Genomic DNA, 27,279 nt, shown 5'->3' with positions numbered 1-27,279 from the left:
GGCGGAGCCGAGCCGAGCCGGGCCGGGCCGGGCGGAGCTGAGCCGTGCAAAACCGTGCCGTGCCGTGCCGTGCCGTGCCGTGCCGAGCCGAGCCGTGCCCACCATGGCCATCGCGCACATCGCCACCGAGTACGTCTTCTCGGACTTTTTGCTGAAGGAGCCGCCCGAGACGCGCTACAAGGGGCTGCGGCTGGAGCTGGCGCTGGACAAGATCGTCACCTGCATCGCCGTGGGGCTGCCGCTGCTCCTCATCTCCCTCGCCTTCGCCCAGGAGATCTCCATCGGTAACCGGCCTCCCCCCCAAGCCCCGCTCATCCCCCCTGCCCCGGCAGACAAAGGCTTCGGCGGGGCGGGGCTGGGGCTGGGCAGAGAAGGGTTGAAAAGGGGGATTTTGGGGGGGGGGGGGGCAGCGCTTTGTGGGGTTCAGCTGCCACCCCCCGGGGGGTTTCCACTCGGGGCTTGGGGCAGAAGGAGGGTTTGGGCAGTGTGGGGGGTGAGGAAGGGGAGAGAAGCATCCCTGGGAGCGCCGCCATGGAGCAAGCATCAGGCTGGCCTTCCTCTGCCCTCCTCCTCCTCCCTGGGAGCGCCCCGGTCCCCCGAGCCAGACCCCTGGCACCTTCATCCCGTGGGGGTGAATTCAGGAGGGTCCCGCTGCCCGCTTTGTTTCTGGGTGCTGCTCAGCCGTGGGCAGGGGAGACCACCCGAGCTGGGCCTCGAAGGCAGCCCATGTGCTGCGCTGCCATGCCCCGGGCTTGGAAGGAGACCTCGCTGCCTGCCCCGGCACCTGGCAGGGAGAGGAGGCACGGATCAGGCCCCTCAGACCACTTGGCAGGACTGAAAACCCACCGCTTGGGTTTGAACCCTGGAAGAATTGGGGTGCGCAGTGGTGGGGTGTGCTGTGAGCTTCCCCCCGCTACGCCACACTTCTGCAACTGCCCCGGTCCTGCTCCTGTTGTGGGTCAGTGGATGAAGCTGTGCTGTTGGTGAGAAGGGCCAAATTTCTCCAGGATTTTGCACCTCCCCATCCCCAAGGGCTTGTGTTGCAGCCTGATAGCCAGCCCTTTTCCCAGTCTCAGAAATGACCGAGGAGATTTCCAAGCCCAAATGACGAAGGTTTGTAACTTGGGTGCTTGCTTATAAAACCCACTGCGCATAACAATTCCTCATCATTTAAATGGCACTATGTGAAAGAAGATTTCAAAGGTGAATAAGCAGCGCTGTCCATTTAGAGACAGAGGTGAACACACCTCTTCCACGCTTTCAGGAATACTTTGATTTACTGCATGCAGCTGCCTGTCGGTGTTCAGCACGGTACACCCAAGATACATGGTGTATAGCTCTGAGTAAAGCCAGTGACAAGAGACTGGAAGCTGGTATGGGATTGTGAGTTAGTGGTGAATCTGGGGAAAAACATCATGAATAGCATTAATCAGATATCAGAGGGATTACCAGATAAGATGCCCCAGGCCATTGTGTCCACATCTAATTGCACACCTGTTTCAGTAGATGTGGTTTTGACCCAGAACCCTGCGACCTGCAATAACCAGGCAGAAGAGTCGAGGACAGCCAGGCTGGGATTGCCAAGACCAGATCCATGTCCCATGGATGCTCTGGTCAATCAGGGACTGAAAGGATACAGAAGTATCAGACATATTTCTGTAATCTAACCTCCTTTTAGTTTTAGATCTAAAAAAGCTATGTTTTTTTTTTTTCATCATGAAAGAATGAAAAAGAGGACTGTTGTATTAGGGGGCTGTGCAGGTGCACAAACTAGCTCGGATGTGGACCTGGCAGTTCTTCCTTCTGCTTTCCCTCTAAAAGCTCTGGATTCATCTCAGTCTGAAACAGTGGCTACGTATCAAGGTCTCTCTAATGAGCCCTGCAGAAGTAATTTCTTTCATTTTCCTTTTTTAAGTAAAGCCCCAACATGTGATGGTTGAGTTGCAGAGTTTGGTAAAGCTTTCCTTTCTTTTGAATGAGCGACATTCTCCTGTTCACTAACCAAACATTTGCTCCCCAGTGCTTGGTATATAACACCTTTCATTATTAAAATGATTCAGATTGAATCTGCTGTAGTTGCAGATTCACAGAGCAAGAATAAAGTGCGTACTCCATCCTGCATGCCAGGGATATGCCACGTGCTTTATTTTTCCTTGTAATCTTGAGAACCAGTCAGAAGAAAACCTGTGGTTTAAAACCCAGCTCTTCTGTTTGAAGAAGAAATAGATCACTTGTGTGGTGGCAGGCCTCCGGTGTCACTGAAGCTCCACCACGTGGTTTCCATACAGAAAGTGATAGTACGGCAGCCGTGCTGCCCCTAGACAGCTAGTGCTTGTGGCCTTCACGGTGCTTACAGCATAGCAGGCAGGCTGCAGCTCACTGAGATGTTCCCATTAAGGATTTTTGAAGGATGCAGAGGGTCTTGGGTCTTCTGTGAGCACTGCTGTTCAGCCTGTGATGAAATGGAGAGCAGGTGTTTGTCTCAAACACTTCCTGAAATAACCGTGCTTTGAAAAAGCTCAGGGCTGCTAAACCCAGCGAAAATGGTAGGGTGCGTTTTAGGTGTCAGGAAGAGCGACCCAAAATCAGAAGTGGTTGTGAAAGGAGCATGTGAGTCACTGTGTGGAAATATCCCTGCCTCTGGGTTCAAAAATCGCATGCACTTTCCAGAAACGAGTGCTCAGATCCTATTTCTGTTGGGATAGTTGTGTTTTTCCCACCTAAACTAGCACGGCAGCTCTAGCCGTCAACTTCCCCTTCCCTTCTGGTGCCTCATTGCAGCACAGTGTCCGGTAACTGCAATTTTCATCCCACCTGTGGTTGCTGTTGATTGTGCAAAGTGATTAAGACATTTACAAAGGCCACAGGTGTCTTCCGAAGCCGTCAAGTACCTTTGGGTTTTGATAGAAGTTTCAGATAACAAGTGATTCACAGATTCAAATTGCATATCGTGGAGGATTTCTGTGCCAGAGGCATGAAAAACACAGCCGCGGTGCTCAGGCGGGGAGGAGCGAGCCCTGCAGGATCTCCCCGGGGTTAGGAGGCACGTGGTGTCAGATCTGCATGCCGGCATCCTTCTGGGGAGAAAGAGAACTGACGTGAGTTTATTCTTAGTTATATTTCAGACAACCCTGATCAGCTGCAGGTTTGTGATGATTTTAAGCCTGTTCTGGTGTTGCTTCCTTGTGGCTGAGCTGGGCCCTGTCTGCTCTGCGAAGCTTTGCTGCTCAGCACGTGGCAAAGAAGGCTGGAGATCCTGCACATGCCATCTCTGTGTCTGTCTGATACTATTTTATACGGGGAACCTGGAAATAGCACTAGGGTTGTGAGCATTTGAATAGTGCTGTGTGTGCTTACGTTACTTACATTGCTGCCTTACGTTGTTTCCTTAGATTATTTGGCAGCTCTTTGGGCAGATACACAACAGGTTGGCAGGTACTGCAGTAACAGAAACCCTAGAAGTACAGATAAATCACTCATCCCTCTAGAAAAAAAAAAAAAGAAAAAAAAAAAGATGGGGGCACCCTCAGCAATGTATGAGCCAGAGAATCTGTAAGTTTATCCATGCCATTTTTCTCTGACTATGCGTTTAATAAGAGTAGCTCTGAGCCATGGTTGAGATTCCAGTTTTTAAACTGGGTGTTGAGATCTGCTTCCTTACTGTAAACAACTTAGCTGAAGACACAAATACTTATTAGGGAAGCACCGCTTGTTATGGTCACAGAATACTCGTCTTTGTTTGCACGGCGCTGAAATCCTGCGTCCCGGTGTGCAACTTTGCCTCTCTCTGCAGGGAGCAGGGGATTGCAGGGTGGAAGCAGAAACTCCCCTGGCCATACATGGGTGGTTGAAGTCTTTCAGTGCCTCATCTTACGGCTGGGACAGCTTGGTCGTTGTGTGGAGAAGGGGAGGGAGAAGTCTTCAAACCCCTCTTTCCCACAGCCAGCACACCTACTGTGACTGTCGCTGTGTCTCAGGGTGCAGAGGGCTTTGAAGAGCCACAGGGAGGGAGGCAGCACGTCCAGAATATATTCCAGAACAACAAGTGAAACCCTAACCAGGTTGGACAGGGAGGAAATCGAAACAAGCTGCTAGTTTTGGCAGAGGCTTGTTTTTCCACCAAAGTCGTTCTGGGAAAAATGTCGATGGCTGGCGTGGGTCGCAGCTGAAGAAAAGCAGATGTAAGAGCTGTCCACTCAGCGTCAAATACTTACTTCCTTTTCCATAGGAAGGGAATTGGGAATTGTGCATGTGTGCTTAAGCCCAGCAGCTGCTGTCCCCAGACTGTCCCGTTTAACCCTCTGTGTGACAGCAGCAAGCAGGGTGTGTAGTTCAGCTGTGGCTCCACACAGGAGCTGCTGTCAGGGAAGGGAGACAAGGATGGAAGGAGATGGCTGGGGGCAGGAGAAGATGGGCTCAGGGTGGACACCCAGTATCTCTGCTGTATATTTGGTCTGGGCATCGGTTGCGTGTGGCTGATACATTGCTAGCATGACTTACTCCTCTCATTTTAGCATCTGTGTTTATTCTATGATCTAACAAAAGCCCCTGGAAAGCTTCCCAGGATCCAGAAACCATCACGTGCTAAGTAAAGAGACCCAAGAAACTTGGGTATAATCGGTGTGAAGGTCTGGGAAGCGCTACCAGTTGTGGCAGGGTGCTGGGTTGGGAAGTGCCTGGCCGCAGACCGACCCACAGCAGCAGCACGGATCTGTCAAGATGAAGATTTGCTGCACTGAACGAGTCTCGCTGCCCCCCGGTGCTCTCAGGTTGTCCCCACCTTTGCTGTGCTGGAGGGTGCTCGAAGGTGAGGAGCCCTGTGCTATGCTGTGCATGCCATGGGGTTAATCTCCCCACTGACCATTTGGGACTTTCCATCTGGTGAAAAAACCGTCTTTGCCCTGCTGAAATTCCACTTCGTTTCTGGGAGAGGGTGTTTTTTTTCTTTTTCTTTTTTTTTTTCCCCCAAATTGTTTTAGTTCTCATCTCCCCCAGATGGCTGTCTGTAGGCTTTGGGGTGCCTCGGACAGCAGAAAATAGAGGGGATGTAATAGATGGTCTTGATAGGGAGTCTGTGTGCTGCATCTCAGCAGCTTCTGTGGGTGCTGCTGGGGCAGCATTGCACATCCACAGCAATTAGCTCAGCATCCCTCTTCTTGCTTCCTGCTGGGCCCACATCTCTATAAAAATTGTGTTTCTCAAGCAGCTGTGAGAATCAAAGGGATAGGAAGGGAAAAAAATGAAAAAAAAATTGAGAGTAAATCATAACAAATATAGCAAGAAGAAGTCTTAACTTTTGGATTAGGCTCCTTGCCTCTGCTGCTACCCCCTTGCTGACCCTTGCTGCTGATGTGCATCTGCCTTCATGATCACAAGTTGCCGGGACGGCTTTTGGGAAATAATCCTATCTTGTGACTTCCGTGAGAGTTGGGTGTAATTAGGCCAAAGACTGTCACTATGGCAGCTGCTGGCTGGGAGCTTGGAGAGCATATCCAAGTGCTGCCGGAGGAGGCTGAGCTCTGCTCATCTTGCACTTTGTTGCTGAAACTGGGAGCGGTAATGAGAGGACCGAGTCAACCAGCATCTGTCCAGAGCAGCGCTTCTCAGCCCCCTCCGAACTGTGAACTCCGAAGCATCTTGTGTTAGTGGTGCCGACCCAGAAAAGCAACCTTCAGCTTCCTGCTGAAGGCTCTGCTCTTGGTTTTGCCCCCTGGTTCCCCTCAAAGACCTCTTTGGGAGCAGGCTGGGGGCCAGGGACTGGAAACCATCAGTGCAGAGAAATTTTAGGACACGCTAATGTCACCGTGGATGTGGCAGCTATTTGCTGATTATGTTTTTTCCATGGCAGCTTATGCCGTGCTGCTCTTTGCCATGTAAAGAGCCTTCAGCGAAGAGGAGAAGATAAACCCATCAGGGACAGGCCTGCCCAGAGAGCTGGGGCAAGCCTCTAACACCATTTGCTTCAACATCAAGTCTAAATTGTCTTTGGGTGAACATCTTCATCTGCTGGTGAGGAGAATTTTTTCTGCTTTAATTCTGCAGAGCCAGCTTTTAATTTCCTACAGAAATGACAGAAAGCTGCTTTGGGGGCCAGAATGCATTTTAAAAGCCATCTGGCATTGCCAAAGGTTTGGGGTAACAGCAATGTGGGCAGGGGAGCCAAAGGTCCTTAGCCACTGTTCTGAGATGTTGCTCCTTCTTCAGGTGAAGGGACATTTTTTATATTTCTTTATATCTCACTGCTGGGAATTTCATGTACAAGTTCTTTTTCCCATGATTAAAGAAAACTCTGTCACTCTGAAGGCATTGCTGATAAATACCTTGCTCTTTTCCCACTGCATGATTTTGAGACTTCTCTGAGGAATAGCTGGCAGCCCCAAGGAGAGGGACAGATCCTTGCTGGCTCCTCTGACCCACTCTACTTAAATATTGCATCACCTGGGCTTTATGTTCTGCTGTCAGAGTAAACCTTGGTGAACAGAACAGTTTTTTTTTTTCCTGTGCACCCATGTATCTGTCTATAATTCCTTCATAAACACGGTGATTACTCTCCTTCACCCAACCTGCCACTTTGGTCCATAAGAAGCGTCTATAAACCTAATAAAACCATTCCTTCCTGTCTGCTCCTGATGCATGTGTGCACACCCACGCATACAGTCTCTTCTTTGGCATGCATTGGAACATTTTATTTTAATTATAATTAATTTTTTTTTAAATGTCAATGTAAAGAATGTGCATTGGGTGGTGCCTGGCATTCTGTACGTTGTGTACATGTTGCTTGATTTTCTTGTTTGTGGGGTTTTCTTTAGTGGCTGCTAAAGTAGCTAATTCTTCCAAGATAAAAACAGATATTTGCATATCATAGCTGGTTCATTTTGCCTAGTGCAACATTGTATAGTAATTAATAGCCAGGTTTTCATCTAAGCCTATGCAAATCTTTTCGCAGTGATTGCAGTGTAGTAGAAAGCAAGTAATTGTTTACTGAAGGTTTAATCCTGTTACCTACAAACCACCTGATCTTGGTTTAGGAAAAATGGCTCAGCCTATGATTAACATTGATTCTTGGAAGCACTCTCTGTTAGTTTAGTTTCTTAATTAGATGCCAAAGTAGGAAGGGAGGTGCTGAGCCACTGGGGAGGGAACCAGTCCTGCTTGCTGGACATCCCCTCCTGGCAAGGGATGGGTGCGCGGCCTGGGGTGCTGGCCCTCTGCGGGTGTCACTTTGCCCACCAGTGAGGCAGTCACATACAGAAGTGGGACTCTCCTTCTGACCTGGGATTTTCCTTGGGAGGCTGGAAGTGTCTTTTTGTAGGTAGGCTGCTGTTTTGGAAAGCACCTACAAGGGCAGCAGGGTGGGAGCGGCAGAATTGACTTAAATCCTGCTCGTTTGGCATCAATAGCAATATTTCCAACTCCAGTTGGGCCAAAGGAGCCAGCGTGGGCTTGCTGAGCCCTGAGGAATCCCAGCTGGGATGGAGACATCCTCTCTCAGCCACCTGATGACCGATTAGTCCCAAATGAGCTTGCAGGATGCAGGCAAAGCTCGGAAAGATGTCACCAGGACAGGGCCTCCGCCTGTGGCCTGTCCCATGCTGGGTTTTCCAGCACTGGATATGAGCTGCAGAGCAAGCAGCAGCAGGAGATAGGGCTCCTTCTGCCTCAGGCACGAAGGAGACACCTGGGGGTTGTTGCCAAACCAGGCGTGAAGCCGCGGGGAGGCCGGGCAGGGTGGCAGCTCGCTTGGCTGCTCCGTGGTGGCGGTGACACAGGCCTGCCCTCTGCAATTCCTGCTGCCAGCACCAGCTCTAGCTGCAAAAGTGACGTTTTATCACACGCAGGTGCTCATCTGCTGCTATCACTGCCTTAATTTTCTGCAGCACTCATGCGTGGTCCCTCCTTAGGGCAGCCACTTTTGTTTTTAATGCTCCTTTCTTGGCAAAAGTCTAAGTCAAATCCCCATAACTCCCTCCCCGGGGTTGAATCAGTACCAGGAAATGATTAAAAAAACCTCTGTAATGATAACTTGGCCAAGGACTGTGTTGTGGTATCTGCTTAATGAAGGCAGCCGTGTATAATTCCTCATCCTTCTTGCACCTCCCTGTCAGTGTTACAGGCTTGGCTGCTGCTTTTCTATTACTTGTGGGAGCAAAGGGGCAGGAGTGGCTTCGTGTGACCAAGTCAGGAGGCTGTCCCTTTGATAGCCGGGGACTGTTTGCCTTCTATAAAGTGTGTGTGTGTGCGCAGTGGTTCTGGTGAAAGGCATTTAGCCCTTTGCCCAATTTCTCCTCCAGTTCAAACTACAGATTTTCATTTCCTCCAGAATGTCCAAACATAAATTGTGTAGATTCATCGCTGTTACTCCTTTAGAGGGGAGAAGGAAAGGAAAAAAAAAAAGGTGGAAATTGTGATCATTTTCAGCTGCATTCGGTGGAAATTATGCACAAAAATTCCCTCTCTGTTTAAGTCTTGGCATACTGCGGTTAGCACAAAGTTGTAATTTATATTAACAATTATTTACAGCCAGGACTGCAGTAAGTTAATTAAAAACCAGGGCAATAACCGGAGAGTCCCCAGCTTCTGCTGATGTTTGTCTCTTCTCTGCCGGGCTCCCGACTGAAAGTTACAAAGGTTTCCAAAGTCCCTGCTGAAATGCTGGGTATCTGAGGAGCCAGGCTCGCTGCTCTGCTGCAGCCCTGGGATTGCTGCAGCTGTCCTGGTGGGACACTGTGCTTGCACTTCTCTGGAGAAGGAGGCTGGCTGCCTTGCTCATCACTGATTTAAAGACTCCATCACTTTCAGTGGTTTCCCACCCATTCACGAGAACAAACACATTGTTGTTCTTTTTGCAGATAGGCAGACATGGATAAGACAGAGCTTCTTGCTGAACCCTTTGCTCACCCTTTGAAAGGGCCACTTGCATGCTGCTTCACCCAGGGCACAGCCAGCAGAAGGAGGAGGTTTGTGAAGGAGAGCAGAGCAAAAATGATCCCCATGCAGCAGAGAACAGAGACACTCCAATTGCATTCTTTTATTTAATTTTTTTTTCCTGCAGAATATTTCTTGAGCTTCCACGGATAATAGGAATTTTCTGGAAAGCAGAAACTCCCAAAGCTGTGAGAGAGTGCAAGTGGTTGTGCCGTGCCAAGTTTGTTAAATCACGTGAGCTCTAGTCTGATAAACAGCAACTTGTTTTCCATAAGGGAGGCTTGTGACAGGTCAAACCATGTCATTATGATACTACAGCCTCAGAAATAATCGTAACAGTGATTCATAAAGCAAAGCTTTTATTTATAATGCTTGTTCACTACGCCGCATTGTAAAAAGGCGGTACAAGTTACAAGGCTAGTGCAGTCATCTGTTACAAAAGCAGTTTTATTCTCTAAAAGCTAAGCAGCAAAAAGACACAACGAATGACATAATCTTATACAAAAACCTATTCCTATCAAACACACAGGATTGCCCTCTAGCACTGACTTTGATGAATATGTTAAGGAACGAAGAAGGAGGCTGTTCTTGGAAGAGGGCTGCTCATGGAAGAGCTGCCTCCACTTTTCGTGTAATCCGTTGGTGAAACAGCTATCCTGTTTCAGCTTCTAGGAATGCTGGCTGGAAACTACTTTTTACTTTCGCTGTCAAAGCTTCGGAAAGAAAAACAAACCCCCTCAGCCTGTTTTACCAGCTCTCATCTAAGGAGCCACTGATGCTTCACGTCAAGTAACCACTCTTGCACCTTGAGATATGTTGCAGGAAGACTTAACTGGTGCCTGTAGCTGGTTAGAGCACAATTTGACCCTAAGGCTGAGGCTGGCTAAACAGCTGCTGTTGCTGACAATTAATGCCTTGATCTTCAATCTGAAGCTCTGGAGCAGCTGGAGAAGCGCTGGGAGTAAGTGGAGATGACTGTGGTGTGTCTGGTCATGGTCTTGGTCCTGCTAGGAGTTACAGCAGGGAGTCCCTGTTTTCATAGGGGTAACCAGAACCCCTCAAAACGTGTTTGTGGTCTCAGAGGCAGAACCAGTGGCCTGGGACGCACCTACTCTTGTGTTATGGCAAGGGCTCCAGGGCTGGGGGAATGGTGTTTGAGGTCTTGTTTCAATAGACCTGGGCTGAGCAACTGGGAAATGCAGTGGCATGATGGTACATCGTGGTGGTTATTTCCTTGGGAAACCAGCCTTATCTGGTCACGCTTTACGTCTGTTGGCTCCCCTTTGGCCAGCCTGAGGCAAGTGGAGGGAAGAGAGGTCGTGGAGGTTCCAAAAAATATGAAAGGCCTAAGGATGGGTGCTTCTAGTTGCTATCTCAACCTTTAGGAAACATCAGAGAGTCCTTGAGGGAGTTGTGGGAGCAGTTCTGTGGGAATTCAGGGATTCACAGAGCTGCTGTGTTTCCTTCCATCACTTAGTTTAGTAGCTTGGTATACAGCAAAATTACAAGTGTGAGCTGTTCTTTCTAAACTTGTCTTTTTTTAATCTCCTGAGTGCGTGATCACTTCTGCTTTGTTTTCCAGGTGCCCAGATAAGCTGCTTCGCGCCCAGCTCCTTCTCCTGGCGCCAGGCTGCCTACGTGGACTCCTACTGCTGGGCAGCTGTGCAGCAAAAGCAGCCATCCCAGGGCAACCTGGAGAACATACCCCTCTGGCTTCATAAAGTACGTACAGGGCTCCTCGTGGAAAAATTGGCTCTATGTAGAAGCCTGCCTTTGCCTTAAGTTTCTCATTCCTGTTCTCTGGTATAATCCCTGGCTTTGACTTGACTCTGTTTTTAGAGAGAATGTTTTCTTTCCCTTGTTTCCAAAGGGGATAGTGCTGGAGGAGCCATTTTCTGCTTTTAAATAAAGGATCTGTTGTGCTAGAGTAACAAATGTCACCACTTATCTGATTCAAGAGTAATGTTGATGTGTTGTCCTGGAGCTGGGTCCCAATGTGCCTTTAACGGGGCACTTTAAAACCAGGACACAAGACACAGCAGCTGACTTAATGCTTGTATCAAAACCTTAATTTAGGAAAGCAGGATAGTAAAAACATTTCATATTTTTATTGTGTTATACTTGGCCAGTTGGGGAGAGTTGGGCTCAGGGCAGATATGGATTTGGGGAGAGATGAAGTACATCAAGGGTACCAATACATTTAACCCCTGCCTTCTGAGTTTCCTGAGGTGGTTCCCACTGAGTTGTCTTTCACTGCAGGTAAAGCAGCATCATACTGAAGGCACAACAAGGGCCTATTTTGTGGCTAAAAAGTGCAGTAGGTCCTGAGATCCATGAGCTGGCTCAAAGGGGCTAGCTGAGCTTTGGCAGGAGTTACAGACTGACTTAATGCCATGCCTGGAGCTCACTCCCTTGCTTGGGCAGTGCTGATGCTGAAGTCAGAAATGCTGCTGGAGCTCTGCAGGTGTGGGGGTTTGCTACGTGCTACCCTTTTATTACCTCGGGAGCGGCACTGCTGGAGGCTGTGCTGCTCCCAGATCCAAGCTACAGCTCTGTGCTCCAGCAAATAACCCCACTGGTGACAGGGAGCAGGGGAGGGCCTGGTGTTAGAAGGAGCTCAGGTCCAGGACCTGCAGCACCTGTATTTCTGGGTTCTGCTGGCATATCCTGTACCTCAGCTTTTATGATCCGGTCAGCTGGTTGGATCTCCTCGAACAGACTATTCAGGGCTCTCTGGTTCATTTGCTGACCCAGATCACTGACTGTGAGGGTTTACTACTGCCTCCTCCAGTGAGCTCCACTCATAACCTTAACCCAACGGTCTTCCATTTCATGAATACTAAAGCCAGCGTTGTTGGTTTCTGGCCTGAACTCATCATGGCTCAATTAGTGCCTCAGATCACTTCAGCAGAGGCCAGCTGAAGCTGCTGGGACATCTCACAATGCAGTCAGCTTGAGCAGGTGGAACCTCCACCTGCAAGCTGGATGCGTTGCTCCCTCCTGCTGAGGAAACACGTTCTTGTGTTACCTGATTTCTATTCATTGAGTTTATGACACAGCTGATAGCTGGCATGTGCAACTGTAATTCTCTTAGTTTGCCAGCCATGGGTAATAAGTTTTAGTGTCATACTTTTATGACACAGCCCACGTTAATTTGCTGACTAGTGCTGTCTCAGGAATTGATGCAGGGCCCATCCTCTGCGGTAGCTTGATGGTATGTGATGTTTCCTTGCAAAACCCTGCAGACTGGCTGCGAGCAGTGTGTCTGAACAGCTGAGTCAGAGGTTGTAACTGAGCCAGGGTGCCTAGTCCTAACCTCCTAAATCCATGCTTGGCCACCAGCCCTTCCACTGAGCCAGGCACTGGAAGCTGCACATGCTGTTTGGAGGCCAGTGGAATGGAATGGAATGGAATAGTTCAGGTGGAAGGGACCTATAAATGTCATCTAGTCCAACCGCCTGACCACTTCAGGGCTAACTAAAAGATAAAGCATGTTATTGAGGTCATTATCCGAATGCCTCTAGAGCACTGACGGGCACAGGGTACCAACCACCTCACTAGGAAGCCTGTCCCAGCGTCTGACCATCCTCACAGTACAGAAATTTTCCCTCATGGCCAGGCTGATCCTCCTCTGGTGCAGATCTGTGCCATTCCCTTGTGTTCCTGAGGAGCTTCCCTCCTCATGCAGCCTCAGCGCACAGTGAGGCCTCCTCTTCAGACAGGGCACCCTAAGGCTCCTCAGCCTCCCCTCACAGGACACAGTATTAGTTAATATCCATCCACTTGTCATTCATCAATAAGTTTCTGGGCAAGGAGCAGTGTTCAGGCATTAACACAGCCCTCTGATTCCTGCTGTGGCATCTGGAGGCATTTGGTTGTTGATTTTGGTGAATCCAGGGTCAGCAGCCGGCTGCATCCACTGGTTGGCGTACAGCGTGGGCTGGTCTCTTCTGCAGGAGCGTAGGGCTTTGGCTGTCTCCCTATGCTGCAAGGCAGGTAAAAGCTCATTGCTCTGCAGATTTTGGATAGATTTTGGCTAAGTTGTTTTTAAAATGTGCAGAGCAGAGCCTTTGTGGGAGCAAGGTGATGTTACTGAGGAAAGGGAGCCTGCCTGAGCTCAGAGGAGAGCAATGTCACTCCGCAGTGCAAGGGCAGGGATGCTCATGCAGGGACAGCAGGGATCATTGGCCCAATTTTTCTTAAAACAACGCTTGAGGCTTTTTTCCTGCATTCTGAGCAGCAGTACATTTATTTGCAAGGCACCTCAGGTTCTTTTCAATACTGACTCACTTAGTATCTTGCTCTTTTGGCTTGCTGGAAGACTCCATAAGAGATACTTGAGGAGGTGTTATATTATGGTTTTGGGGGCTTGAGTTTGTAGGCCCCAGTTCCTCATTGAAGTGAATGGATTTTGTTATGGCATGCTCTCTGTGCTCAGTCAGAAGTGCTGTCAAGGGTTTGGTGGTGTAGGATGGAAGTAGGACCATGGTGCTTTTTGTCTATTGGCGGAGAAGCCAACTTGCAGCAACTTGCCCTGCTTTTGTTCCAGGTGTCTGGCTGCACTGAAGGATTATCAAAAGCAGGTTGTATTGTAGAAAAACTGAAACCTTCCCATTTCCCTCCTATTTTGGGAGAAATGTTTGCTCTGGGATTTTTTTTTTCCATCAGTAAATGCATGTTTCCATTTTGGGCAATCCCCAAAGCTCAGACCTGTTTACTTGGTGCCAGTTCTGCCCCAGGAGATCTCTCCCAGGGCTTGAATTTATTGGTTGGAAAGCTTGTTTTGGAGTGGAGAGGAGCAATGGGCTGCAGCTCTCTGGGCTGCCTGCTGGTTTGCACATCCCTACAGGATGCCCACTACCTCCCTGGACCCTGCTGCTCCTCGAAGAACAAGACTTTTGAACTTTCCAATGATCTGAAATAACTCTTTGCACTGAATGGATAGTGTACTGAAATGCACAGCTCAAGAAACAATTGATCTGCAGATGGATATGTGGAAGTGAGACAGTGGGGTGTGCCCTGCTTATAATCTAAGCTTAACACTAAGATTTCCTCTGCATCAGCAAGAAAGCTGACAAAATGCCTTTATGGTTGAGTCCTCTGGCAAGACTCATCTTCAGCACTGTCATTGATGGAACTGACCTTGGTCAGGCTTTGCTCTTCTGTTGTCTCTACTTTCTTCAAGGGTTTTCCCTTCAGGCTTAACTCCCCCAAGAGGTTTTCTGCATCTATCTAAATATCAGAACAGAGATACTGGTTTCTAAAGAAGAGTGGTAAAGAGAGACAGATGGAGGAGCCATGTACTTGCTCCTTCTTTGCAGATAGTTTGTTTCTTGTCTCTGAAGATGAGCGCTCCACCTGATGGTCTATTCTGAAAAAACTTAGCTTGATTTTGAGCTGCAATGGAAATAAGCTTTTGGCCATAGTGAGTAGCTGATCTAGTGGAGGAGAAGATTGTACTGTGAAGCCTTTTTAATCCAGAGTGCCCAGAGAAATTTACAGAAACACACACAGGAGAACAGTGAACATCATCTAACTGGCTCTTGATAGCCACCAGACATGATGGCAACCAAGCAAGCTGGGGGACAGTTGGACATTGAGTGATGACCTCTCCCTAGCCCCTAAACCTAGATTGCTGGGATGTAGTTGTCTATGATCTTGTAAGTTTTTTTGAATTGCTCTATTTCTAGTGTGCTGTTAATCAGAGAGAATCAAGGAGGAAGATGGAAGTTAGTAAAACTGAGGTAAAGAGAGTAGGTTCTTCAGAAGAAAGGGATTGGTACCAGTGTGAAATGAAGGTAAACGGTTCATCTGCACGCTGCTATGTGCATGACTGAGAGCAGAAAGAAGAGGTCTTCGCATGTGGCACAGGAGGGAAAAATCAGTCATCTCGCTCAGATCTCTGCAAAAGGGCAGGGTGAGTGCTGTAGGAGGCATTTTGTCCAAAATCTTGTCCAAAAAGTCTTAAGGCATTTTGTACAAAAAATGTGTCTGAAGTCATCGTATGTGTGAACTGAAACTTATCTTTTTCAAAATAACTTTTTGTAATGAAACTGAGATTTACTGTGGACCTGTAGATTGCTTTCTGAGTTATTGTCTGCAAATACACACACACACACACACACACACACACACAAAAAAGAGGAGTGTTTTTCAGTCTGTTGTGGGTATGATTATAATCACAGTTGTTACCAGGTTCTTGTTACTCAGTGTTTATGCAGCTTCTCAATCAGCCGAGGACTCCTCATCTTTCACCTATAAAGCCCCACCCAGAGGGATTAAAAGCTGCCAGTGCAAGAAAACCTGAATGCAGATGTATTTCTAAACCATTCTTTGAGTATGTGGTATTATCAGTAGTTTAGTCACATTAGTCTTACTAGTTGAAGCTGGAAAAGTACAGTTCTTAATCTGTATCATAGCAGAAAGCAGGTAACAGGAGGGATAAAAGAGTGCAGTCAGGGTTTGAGATTCACTTTCAGATCTGAGGTAGGATAACCTCTCAACCACGTGGCTACCTTTAGAATTATGACTCATTTACAGCTCTTGTTCTGCCCTGAAAGCCAGTGAAACATCTCCCATTGACTCAAAAAGGAACAGGATTGTTCGGAGGGAGCTTAATAATATTTCTTCTGGAAATGTTTGTTGCCGTCAGCCAGTTTGGGGCATGTTCCTTTGCTTGGCTCTGCCTGTTGGCACAGAGGAATTAGGAACTGAAGAAGCTGGCACCTCATCATGATTTTATTATTTCGTGAGAACTATTTTGATCCCAAGTCAGTAAAAACACTCCAGTGCTTCTTTTAGTATTACTGTATGCCAATGAATTTTCTCAAGACTGTGCTCTACACCAGTGCAGTTTAACAGCTGTACATTATTGTATTTGAATGTAGTGTTTTACCACTATTAAGTATGGTAGAAATCTGAATATTTGCAGTCATTTTAATAGTGAATAAATAGATAAAGAATAGATAAAGACTGAAGATGCAGTGAAATTAGAAAGCAGTTGTTTTCTTAATGTCACTAAAGTGGTCCTTGCCTTCTGCCAGCTGTCTTTACCCAGATCTCAGCAGGCTTTCTGTAGGTCAGGTCCTATCGAATAGTTTCTGGGCCACTCCACCATTAACAGCTGTATTTTCTTTTAATGACAAAACCATATTTGAGCATATGAAATAGTTATTAAAAAGCCCTTTCAACTTATTTTGTGTGTTTACTGGATCTTAGTGGAGTTGAAGCTAGGGATGTTATATAATAGACTATTTCAGGTTTTAGTCTGATTTTCCTTCATTTTCAGGAGAGTGTGGTGCTAATGTATCTTTAAAAGACAATTCCTTGGTAGAAATGTCTTCTCTGCATGTGCAAATAGATTACTCAAACACTTCTTCTTCAGCCATACATATATTTTGATTGCAGAACTAGCTGATTTCTAAATAATTAATTTAAAATGACTGAAACAGATGTCTTCAAGAAGGCAGGTCAACCTCTAGAAACTCGGAAGGATGCTTTTTAGGGCAAGAGACAGCCTGGGATCTCCTGCTTTCCAGCTTCTTTGCAGCTTGGGGATGATTCTGTTTTCTCTCCTGTAAATAGCTGTGATTGTGTGTATTAGATGTCAGGCTCTGCCCACAGCAGTTTATCTACACTGCACTTGGCTAATCACTGCTATTTAGCGTGACCAGTAGCATGTTGCTGTGTGTTAGCCTCCAGTGATTCAGACGGATACCTTTTTGTGGAGGCATAAATTTGGCAGCTTATTTCCCTGGCCTTCCAATAAAAGGTGATAAAAATCATGCCATGAGAATATTGGGAATTCATTTTAATATTTGTAAGGTTAACACCATATGTTCATTTATCACTGTAGGCTATGCGTGTGCATTGGGGACCGAAATGTAGTGAGGATGGTCTGTGTCATTCTGAATATTTATCTGAACACAGTTGTTAACAAATCCTAGTAAGATAGTTGTTTTGGAAAATGTGCTTTCAGTTTGCGCAGATAATTTTCATGAGAGGAGTCAATGCAGGCACTTGAATAAATGGTCATGGCTTCAAGAGGGCTCAGTGGGTTAAGCAGGAGATTTCTAGAGTTTCTACTCCGTGCACAAGGGTTGTTTTTCCTTTCCATTCATAGTAGATAGTACTGATTTAAAACTGCTCTACCTATTTATGGTCAGTGATATGAGAAAACAGCACATATCTATGAAATGTAAGCATTTTGATGTGTATAGATAATTTGCTTTAAAGATAACCTTCATGGCTGCTTTTATGAGTGCACAACACAAGACTGAAAACCATGTGCTCAGCTGAGGTCTACATCCTAACGCTCCTGTACACCCTGCTCACGTATGGGGTGCTCTTGGCTTTCAGGAGGATTTGAGTGCCAAACTTGTTGGGCATTTGCCTGTCCTTTTATTTTCTCCTTGCAGCTGGGTGGAAATGAAAGTTCAGGGCATCCAGGTGGAAGTGTGGTGTTACAGCCCTTAATGCAGTCTCACTGATGAAGTTCAGAAAAGAGCATCTTGTACCACAGGGTATTTTATCTATTCTAATGTATCTTTTCTAATCTGCTTTTAGAGGACCTGTCTTCAGTTATGCAATGTCATATGCTGCCTTAAACCAGACATTGTGAACTTGCCATTGGAAAGGAACTTGATAAGTTCTACTTTTAGGACAGTAACTTTCCCTGGCATATATTTGATTGTATAGCTCTTGAGGTGAGTGATACTTCCCATTTCATCTAAATACTACAAACTCTTCAAGACTGGAGAGTTCCTCCTTTTGCATTCAGTGCCTTAGAAGTAACTACGTAAAACATGAAAAAACGAGAAGCATATTGCACATGCTTATCCATGTGCGAGTGGCACAGAATCCATTTTGTAAAATGAGAAGTCTTTGTGCGTGACTGTAAAATGTGGTCAGATGAGCTGGATAATTCAAGTCTGTTGTTCTAAAACCTAGGACTCGTGCCAGATGACTTTGCATTTTCACTTCTGCCTGCTAGTTCAGGACCCAAAATTTTAATGATTCAGAACAATTGGCTGGTTATCTAAGCCTGCTGTTAACAAATAGAACACACATCATTCCTTTTTTAAAAAAGACAGATTTTGAGAAGGATGGAGTCTAGCATCAAGTGCTGTGGAAGGGCTGACAAACACAGGCTTTGTTTCCGAACCAAAAGAGCTGGACTAATAATGGTTGTGCTGCTGCTCTGGCTTTGAGACCATTCAGAGAAGAGCTGCATAGTGTCTTCTCATGCTTCCATAAGCTGCAGCTTTGGGGGGTTATAAGAACCTCATGAGGGGAAGTTCATGGCAAACATGCCTTTGCCCCAATAGTCTGATGTTTCTGGGTGAAGAGGCAGTGGTAAAGGAGTCAGGGAGAGGAGGAGGTGCAGGGGAAGAAGGCTGGAGCAAGGTAGGGGTGATGGATGGGACTGGAGGAGGTCTGGGGCAGAGCAGCAGGGCTGATGCCACTGCCACACAAGTGCAGAATCTGCCACCAGAGTCCCTTTCTAGATATGAAGGAAGACATGGGGACTGGGACAATGGAGCTTTTGGGCTGTGACTTCAGCGTATCAACCATCTTGTCTCTTGCCATGCCTCTTGTAGGCCTCTGGGTGAAGAGATCTGAAGGAGTAATCAGATACTGCTCATGTTTTTTTTCCAGTTCTGGGGATCAGAAAGAGAATTCATAAGTCCTCTGACACCTGTAAGATTTCAAGTGAATGAATGGTGAAGCCAAATAGTATAAACTGATGTAAGATGCATTGGTGGCTCCCTACTAAATTAGGTATGCTGTTTCTTTCCCTGCCTGGCACCAGCGGAAGGGTGTTAAGAGGTGTATGACAGAGAAGTGGGTGAAGTCAAATGGTCTTTGCAATCTTCTACAAGCTGACATTTGTCGAGGCCTATGGAAAAGGTTTTGCAGCAATCTGGGCTGAGGAGTGTACATAGGTTTAAGTGGGTTTGTAGGTAGGGGAGGTTATTTCTAGACAATACAGATTTCTGAGGATTTGAAGAACCTGGCTATAAGACCCTAAAGGTATGGGCAGCCTCAGGCATTGGGACTTTGACCTGAGTGACCTGATGGCAGTGTCCACAGTGATGAGTAAGGGCAGGTTCTTGAGCTGTTGGTTTTGAGTTGGACACATTGGAAGTATCAGAGTATTACACCTGAATTGTAAATGATAGACCTGGAGAAAAGCAGATGATCTGAAGTTATTTGCTGTGTAGAAAGAGGGAAAAGAGAAGGCAGAGAGGGCAGTTTCGACAGGCTGGTGTAGGTGGGGGAAGGCTCACATCAAGGGTGCAGCAAGTAGAGCTGAGAGCTGCCACTAAGGACATGACTTCAAGAGAATGAGCTTGCTCAGTTTGCTCAAAATCATTTAGCAGCTCCAAAAAATTAGCAGCACCCAACATCAGGGCTGTTCTGGTTGCTGGTGCAGGTAGGGGCCCTGGAGGGAGGAAATTCCTGATGGTGACTATAGACAACTCTGTGAGCATGGTTTAGTGGTGCAGAAGATGATAGTATGGACTTGGAGGGGGTACTGGGTAAATTACCAGTCCCCAGCAGTGCCAGGAGATCAGAAGGAACCCCTCTAGATCTGTCAGGCCTGGGAGATCAGTCCCCTGCAGTGGACCAGGGACAGACCACAGCCAAAATGCAGCAGCATGGGGTTAGCATTTGTTCCTTGCTGGTGAAGAAGAGCTACCTCTAGTGGGATGTACAGTATAATTACAGTCAGCTCTGCTTCGTTAACTTAACTAGGTTCTTGAAACAAGCCTGGTACAGGGTTAGCCCATTATTATCCCATTCTCTTTCAGAGTAAATGTGAACCTTTTTTTAAGCTTTCTTTCTTGAGGGCTTACCTAGAGACTGAAGTAGCAATTTTGGCCAAGGGTCAAGTGCGTTGCCACTGAACAGGAGGAGTTAAATTATGAATTGTTAAGGGTTGCAATGGAAACCTAGCTTTTAAATGCAGCATTCTCTATTTTCTGTGGTTATTTAATGCTTTTCATTGCTTTGTCTTACAGTGTGTCACCAATTTCCAATGTGACTGCTATGCAGAGAACATGCATATCCTGAAAGCCAGTTCATATTAGTCTCCAGTTGCTGAATGCAGTTCCTTTAAGAAGTTAGTTTTTATTTGGGTGCTAATACATTATATACATTCCTAGTGTTAAGAATTACATAGGATTTTGCTTTAATGGTGAATATTAGAAGCAGCTTTTCTGGATAATGTGCTCAGTAACATCAGATTGTTTATTTTGTGCATACAAAACTTTAATCTCTCCTGCAAACACAAGATAATATTAGGTCCAGGTTCTCATCCTGTTAAGTATCTGCAAATCCATTGATGTAAGTGGAGCTGTCCCACTTGGTGATTAATGATCTCAACCCAGGTTTCTTCTAAAATTCTCCATTAGCTTTTTCAATGAATGTGCACGTGTGCAGCAATAACATTTAAGATAACGTAAATCTGATTCAAATTTGTTTACCACAAATAGCTTAAAAGTCACAGAATCACAGAATCATCTAGGTTGGAAGAGCCCTCCAAGATCACCGAGTCCAACCTCTGGCCTAACACTAACAAGCCCTCCACTAAACCATATCACTAAGTTCTACATCTAAACATCTTTTAAAGACCTCCAGGGATGGTGACTCAACCACTTCCCTGGGCAGCCTATTCCAATGCCTAACAACCCTTTCGGTAAAGAAGTTCTTCCTAATATCCAACCTAAACCTCCCCTGGCGCAACTTTAGCCCATTCCCCCTCATCCTGTCACCAGGCACATGGGAGAATAGACCAACCCCCACCTCGCTACAGCCTCCTTTAAGGTACCTATAGAGAGCGATAAGGTCTCCCCTGAGCCTCCTCTTCTCCAGGCTGAACAATCCCAGCTCCCTCAGCCGCTCCTCATAAGACTTGTTCTCCAGACCCCTCACCAGCTTCGTTGCCCTTCTCCGAGTTAAGTGCAACTATCAGAAGTTGGATGTAATGAATTAAAGGCTAGTCAAATTGCACAGTACATTATGTTAACTAACGACTTGTCTAACTAGATCTTACATCATGTCTCTGTAAGTGTAACGTTATGTATGAATATACACCTTGAATATAATGTCACAGTAGATAGAAAATACCTTCTTTCCAGCAACTGCAGGGAGTTGGAGATTTAATCTCATGGTGGAAAAACTCCTACTTGGTGACGAATAGGAGAAAGAAAGACTTCAAGCTGTTGTGTTTTATAGCTGCATCAGCCCTTTCCCTAAGCAATGGGGACTATGTGAGGGCTGACTTCTCTGCTCTGCTAGCATCAGACCATTCTGATGCCATGTCTTGGTTTCCGTTTAGGAGTTGTCTAAAAATATTTAAATACCCTTACAACCATAGTTATATCCTTTACAGTCTATATGCCATGCACTCTGAACAGCCATCTTTGCTTGTGGGCAGATACAGCGCTATAAAAAGTCTATTCATTAACCTCCTGGTTACTAATGGGCAACAGGAGAGATTTCCACCAGTGTTTGGAGCATTTTACTTGCTATGAGCAGTGGTGGCACATCTAGGAGGGTGAGTTATGTGACACTGCCCTCTCCTTCCAAGCAGCCTCTCTGATAGCTTCTTTGGTTGGTTTTGCTATTTGTGGTTCCCTAGATTAATGCCTCAGAATCATTTCAGGCAGTGCAGTTCTCAATACTCAGTGAAAATGTAATCGGGACTGTGGTAACTTAATTCAGTTTGTTGGTTTTTGGTGTTTTTTTTTTTTTTTTCAAAGCTTTAAGCAGTAGCGAGGTTATTGGAGCTGTCTGAAAAGAGATTTGGCTTCCCTGCATGTCCCTGATAACTGCAAAAATATGTTTTAGTAAAAGCATTTACATAAAGTTATAGGGAATTTAATAGGCTTATGGGGAATTTAATAGGCTTATAGGAAAAGGTGGTGGCAGACTGACTTATTTTATATGTGAGTGGAGCCTAACGTGAAATTTTTCTTCCTTCAGTTCTTCCCATACATCCTTCTGCTGGTTGCTATCCTTCTGTATCTACCATGTTTGTTCTGGCGCTTCACTGCAGCACCTCACCTTTCTTCAGACCTGAAATTTATTATGGAAGAACTTGACAAAGCCTATAACAGGGCAATCAAAGCTGCTAACAGCGTCCGTAGCGGGGACGCCAGAGACCCCACTGACTTAATTCCAACTGCTAATGAAAACTTGACACAGAGGTAAGATACTGGGGCTTGGCTTTCTTTGCTCTTTTCCTTAAGCTCTGAACTGATGTGACACGTGAATTAACAAATAAATTTATAACAAAGGTTTGAATGGTGACCTCACACATTTTTTTTTTTTTAAAGACATCAGAAATCATTACTGTGGGCACTTGGAGTTGGAACTCACAGGTTTCTTTTGTGAAAGAACATATTTGATTAGCCTTTCGGGTTACTAATTACCTGAGGCGTCCTGGTTTCTTTGGTTGCTGTACTTGTTGATTAGTTTTACCCACTGAGCATAAGAAAACAAGAGGGGCTACAATCCTCACTTCTCAGTGTTCTTGGCAGTTGCTCACACCCTGCGAGGCAGAGCCTGTTACTTGTCTTCTCCTGCCCTTTTAAGTCTGAGTCTGCAGAGCTTCTGGTTAAAACAAAAAACAAACAAACAAACAAAAACCCACAAACAAAAAAACCACCATCAACATCAAACCTAACACCCCAACCCCAAAGAAAAACAGCAACAACCAAACAACAAAGGCAAAAAAGCTTTTTTTTTCTGTTAAGTATAATAGAACTACTGTTGATTTACCCCAGTAAGAGAGAACTCAGTCTTGTGTCTGTTTTAGAGTATTAGGCTTACCTGAAATTTAAGATGGTAGCATCTGATCTGTGATTTTTTTTTTCTCTCTTCTAGTTTGTGGGAAATTTCTGAAAGCCACTTTAAATACCCAATTGTGGAGCAGTACCTGAGGACAAAGAAGAATTCCAAATGCTTAATAATCAAATACATTTTCTGCCGTTTACTCACTCTAGTAATTATTTTCCTTGCATGCCTCTATCTGGGCTACTACATTAGCCTCTCCTCTTTGAGCGATGAGTTCCTCTGCACCATCAAAACAGGCATCTTAAAGAATGACACAACTGTTCCAGAAGTGGTTCAGTGCAAGCTTATTGCTGTTGGTGTCTTCAAGGTACTCAGCTATATTAACCTGATAGTCTATCTTCTGGTGATGCCGCTGGTGGTGTATGCAATGTTTGTTCCCTTCCGGTGGAATTCAGGCATTCTCAAAGTGTATGAAATCCTGCCAACTTTTGATGTTCTGAAACTGAAGTCAAAGTGTTTAGATGACTTAAGCCTTTACCTCCTCTTTCTTGAGGAAAATGTGAGTGAACTTAAATCGTATAAATGCCTCAAAGTGCTAGAGAACATTGCAGTTTCAGAGAAGTTTGATGTCATGCAACTTTTGATAAACCTTGGTACAATTAAGACAGATACTGTAGATGGGAAGCCAGGGACAGCTGTGCCAGAGAAGCCTGAAGAAACACCTGTAGAAGAGCTGGAAAAAGATGCAACAGAGCTACAAGGTAAGGCGGCCTGCACTTTCTTTAAAAAAGAACAAGAAAAACAAAACAAAATAAAAACAAAACAAAAAAAAAACACATCCAAATCTGGTGGTATAAGGAATCCATTAATAATTTAAAAAGTAATAATTAATCGGGTTGCATCTGGGTGTGTGTTCCTACCAAAAATGTTTTAATGTATTCTGTAAAGAAATTGACCTGCTTAGACCTTGCTATGTTGTCTGCAATATAACTGCTGTAATTTTATTTACATGCCTGCGTGATGCACTTGGGATAGCAAAAGCTTAGATTAACCTAAAAATAAGCCTGATATTCAGAAACTCTGCTGGTGGAGGAACAAAAAGTGATGAAAAAGGGGAAGTGGAACTGGGGCCAGTGAATGTGCTCTCGTTCCTTCTTAAGCAGAGAGAAAGGAAGATAGTTTGCAAAGTGATTTTCGCCAAAATGGTCTGAGTCAGGATCTGGATTAGTGTACCTGTTCTCTGAATAGTCCCAAATGGACTTCACAAAGTCCAGCACTTGTAGAAGTGGAGATGCTTTAAAACATTTAGCAGCTGACCTTAGTAGGTGAACACCAATGCTGAGGGCAAGTTAAAGAGCAGGAAGACGTGAAATCTTCTTCTTCAATTAACCATGTCCCGTGCTTAATAGAAAAAAAGAAGCATCATCATTCAGAAGGTAACTACTACTGTGCTTTGGTCAAGCACTTCTGGTAGGCTGAGGCTTGGAGGAGAAGTGAATTTATGAAGCAGGGGAAGTAAGAACGAACATTGAGAATGATTTTATACTGTAGAAGAGACACTTCTGGCAGCCAGCTCTAGAAGAGCAGTTTGGAGTACTCCTGACAGACAACAGTCTTCCTTTTAAATGTGTCCTTTTGAAAATACAGGTGGGTCAGTTCTGCTAGGAGGATTAGGAGCCCTAGGTGGAGGTGTCTGCTTAACAAGCTGAAAAAGCTAATGGAGAATCTGACTCATTTTTTTACGTGAAAACAGAACTTCTGAGACTATTTTCATTTCACAAAAACACTTCAAAGGTTTTGGGCTCGCTTGTCTTTAGAGCAGAACGAACTCATGCTTGAATCTCTGTTAAAATGTGTTACAGAGAGAAGCTGATGGTTTGATGGCTTTTCGCTTTTAAAGGTTTGCTTTCTGCTTAGTTTTGACAGGCCATGAAGCAAGTGGTCACATGAGCCCGAGAGAAGATAAGAAACTTCGCCAAAGACTTATTGATTCTTCATGCTGATGCCTTCCAGCCACAGCAGGCAGTTTTGTGCTGCAAGAGGGCTTCTCCTCCGCCTTCGCCGCGCTGAACACAAGGTGCTGCTCTTCGAGTGCAACTGTCCAGGGAGCCTGGCAACTCCTCAGAGGACAAACTGGTTTACAGACTATTTGTTGAACAACAGGCATCATGAAAAAACATGCTGTAGACTTTCATTATTTAAAAAAAAAGAAAAAAAAGAAAAAAAAAGAAACAACAAGAACAAAAGAAACGCTGTTATGAGTAACAAGTGAAATGCATTGAATGCTGGTGAAGCTGACATCAGGAAAGAGCACTATTATGTACAGGGGTGGGAAATATACTCCCATAAATATCAAAAAGGGTTGGACACATTACATTCTGACACGTTGCTCCACTGGGCACAGTCATCATGGTTCTGGGGTGAAAGTGAGGCATTTGGGGGGCTTTCTGTCCTATGAAAGATTGTTGTTTTTTTTGTGTGTGTGTGGTTTGTTTGTTTTTCTGAGTCCGGCTAATCCATGTACCAGGTGTGGCTGGGCACTGATAGTGGCTGTGTCTTCAAAGGAAGAATAGGGGTTTCTCTGTTCAGCCCAAGATGTCTCGATGAGTCATCTCAAGAGTGAAGTGTGGGATTATTCTCTTGGCACTGATGGAAAAAGAAACTACAAACAGTATTATTATAAGGGGGTACAGTAGATTTTAGGGATTTTGATTTTTCTAAGTATTCATAAAATAAAAATGTCAACATTTTTTATACAAAATGATATGTAAGCTAAATGTTAGGCTAATTTTTATTTGGCAGTTGTTTTGGTCTTAGTGACTAATGTATCCTTCTTGGAGTTTGGACTGAAGATCAGAGAAGTTGGCTCCATTTTTGTAATTGTCTTTAGAAGTTTTTTTATGCTTGTACATTTGGAATGTGTTTCATTGTGTTTGTAGCATCAGATGCAATATTAGTCATGCTGTTTTCCGAAACCAACTTGAGAGGACAGTCTTATTTGTGCTAGTGTAGCATCCGAGTGCCTCAGCAGAGCTAAGCACCCAGTAGCCAACATGACATGGACGTGGATATAAAGAAATGTTCTCCCCACACACCATGTGACTGAATTTCAATTGAAGATATGATGCTGAAGTCGGTTGGGACAGACATAGGAAGGGGAATGTTTGTAAAGTAGACAATTGTCCCACTTTGTTATTGTATGGTTTGGGGAATGTAGCATTTGTCCCATCCTATCCAGAGCCTCTACCTTCTGTTAACATTAAAGTGACCTCTGTCTTGAATTTTAGATACCAGGTTAGGTGGGTGGGAGTTTAATTTCCACAGTGACAGTGTGTATCTTCCATATATGTTATGTGCTCCCTTGCTTTTCTGTGTCGTCTGTGATACTGTAACTGAAATGTCTTGTCTGTCACCTCTTCCAGGTTATCTTTGTAGACTAAGTGGTACCTCTGTTTTAGCTAGGTGAGCCTTCTGCTTTCCAGTTCATCTGTGTCATCTGCTGGCTTGTTCCTGCCTGTTAGTGTCCTCCGTGCTGCTGAGAATGGGGGGAAAAAGAAGTAGTTGGAATTACAGCCTTTGCACTGAGCTGCTTATATGCTGCTGCAGATTTCAGAGATAATGCACCTACTTCAATTGGGCCGCTGCTGTTAGACAAGTGGATCCCTAAGTGCTGCCATGATACACATTGTGCTGCTTTTACAAGAACACTTTGGTTATTGTATGATTTTCAGCTAAGACAAGCCTTACTTAAAAGAAAGTCTTAATGCCATAGGATTATGCTAACTTCTCATTGGGCAGTAGCATGGCTGCAATCCTGTCTATTGCATTACCAGCGAGCAGCAGGGTTTATGTTGGTCTGAGCTGCTGTGTTGTACTGCATACTTCTCCCACAAACCTATAGCCACTCTGACCTTTTCTAGGTCTCTCAGCTGTGCTGGTGCCCTTTATCTGTAGGTAAAGCAGATGCACTACTCTGGTTTGGTATGGTTGGTTGGACATGTAATCTGACATGGATTTGCACAACCAGACCCAGCCACGTAATTCTTACTCTTAAGGACTGTCTCATGGGAGCAGCTTCCCTAAAGCTCCCTGATGTGATTGAACTCTGATAAACCTTTGTGTTTCACAGAGACAAGTGTGCAAATACTCCTGAAAGACTAAGCCAAGCCCCTTCCCTTGGGTGGCATGGCTGTGAGCTGTTGGCCACCCTCTGCTGATTCCAGTGCAAACACTCCCGGGCTGTTGTTCGGTGAAATTTGTTTGGTTGTCTTCACGTGCTGTGCGTGTTTTCAACAAGGAGCTGTAGTGCAATACTAAGATTTTGTGATGTGGGTGTGTTTGAACTGTTTGATGTAAGTAATGAGTTTGTAGTCTTTAAAACTCGAAGCTCCTTCAAGTAATATGTTCATGTTTCGTGTTGGATCTGAACCTTACCTTTTACTAATTCCCGTTTTGTATTTAAAAATATGACTTGCTGCGGTCAGTCTTTTGATGTCTTCTAAAGTGTTTAATAAAACATGTATCAATTCTTGGTTATTTAAATAAAACTAA

General features: G+C 45.3%; 1 protein-coding gene across 2 annotated transcripts; it reads left to right on the top strand.

Moving 5' to 3' along the window:
• Positions 1-27,279, top strand: PANX1 (pannexin 1). Of its 2 annotated transcripts, none has more exons than XM_035542688.2 (5): positions 1-284; positions 10,508-10,647; positions 21,916-22,139; positions 22,819-23,489; positions 24,646-27,279. In XM_035542688.2, the coding sequence occupies exons 1-5, from the start codon at positions 104-106 to the stop codon at positions 24,729-24,731; spliced, it is 1,302 nt and encodes a 433-aa protein (XP_035398581.1). In that variant the 5' UTR covers positions 1-103; the 3' UTR covers positions 24,732-27,279. The 2 variants fall into 2 exon arrangements, with proteins under 2 accessions (XP_035398581.1, XP_035398582.1); XM_035542689.2 differs by lacking the exon at positions 1-284 and adding an exon at positions 9,628-9,886.

This window comes from Cygnus atratus, chromosome 1 (assembly GCF_013377495.2).
Source record: "Cygnus atratus isolate AKBS03 ecotype Queensland, Australia chromosome 1, CAtr_DNAZoo_HiC_assembly, whole genome shotgun sequence".
Lineage (NCBI taxonomy): Eukaryota > Metazoa > Chordata > Aves > Anseriformes > Anatidae > Cygnus > Cygnus atratus.
The sequence above is the reverse complement of the archived record's forward strand: the minus strand, read 5'-3'. Positions and strand labels throughout refer to the sequence as shown.

What these genes read in the sequence shown, in the direction of transcription:
- PANX1 (XM_035542688.2), top strand. Translation starts at nt 104, where the DNA reads ATGGCCATCGCGCACATCGCCACCGAGTACGTCTTCTCGGACTTTTTG. An exon ending in CGCCCAGGAGATCTCCATCG is followed by an intron (nt 285 to 10,507) that starts GTAACCGGCCTC and finishes TTTGTTTTCCAG; the next exon opens with GTGCCCAGATAAGCTGCTTC. An exon ending in AATGAAAACTTGACACAGAG is followed by an intron (nt 22,140 to 22,818) that starts GTAAGATACTGG and finishes TCTCTCTTCTAG; the next exon opens with TTTGTGGGAAATTTCTGAAA.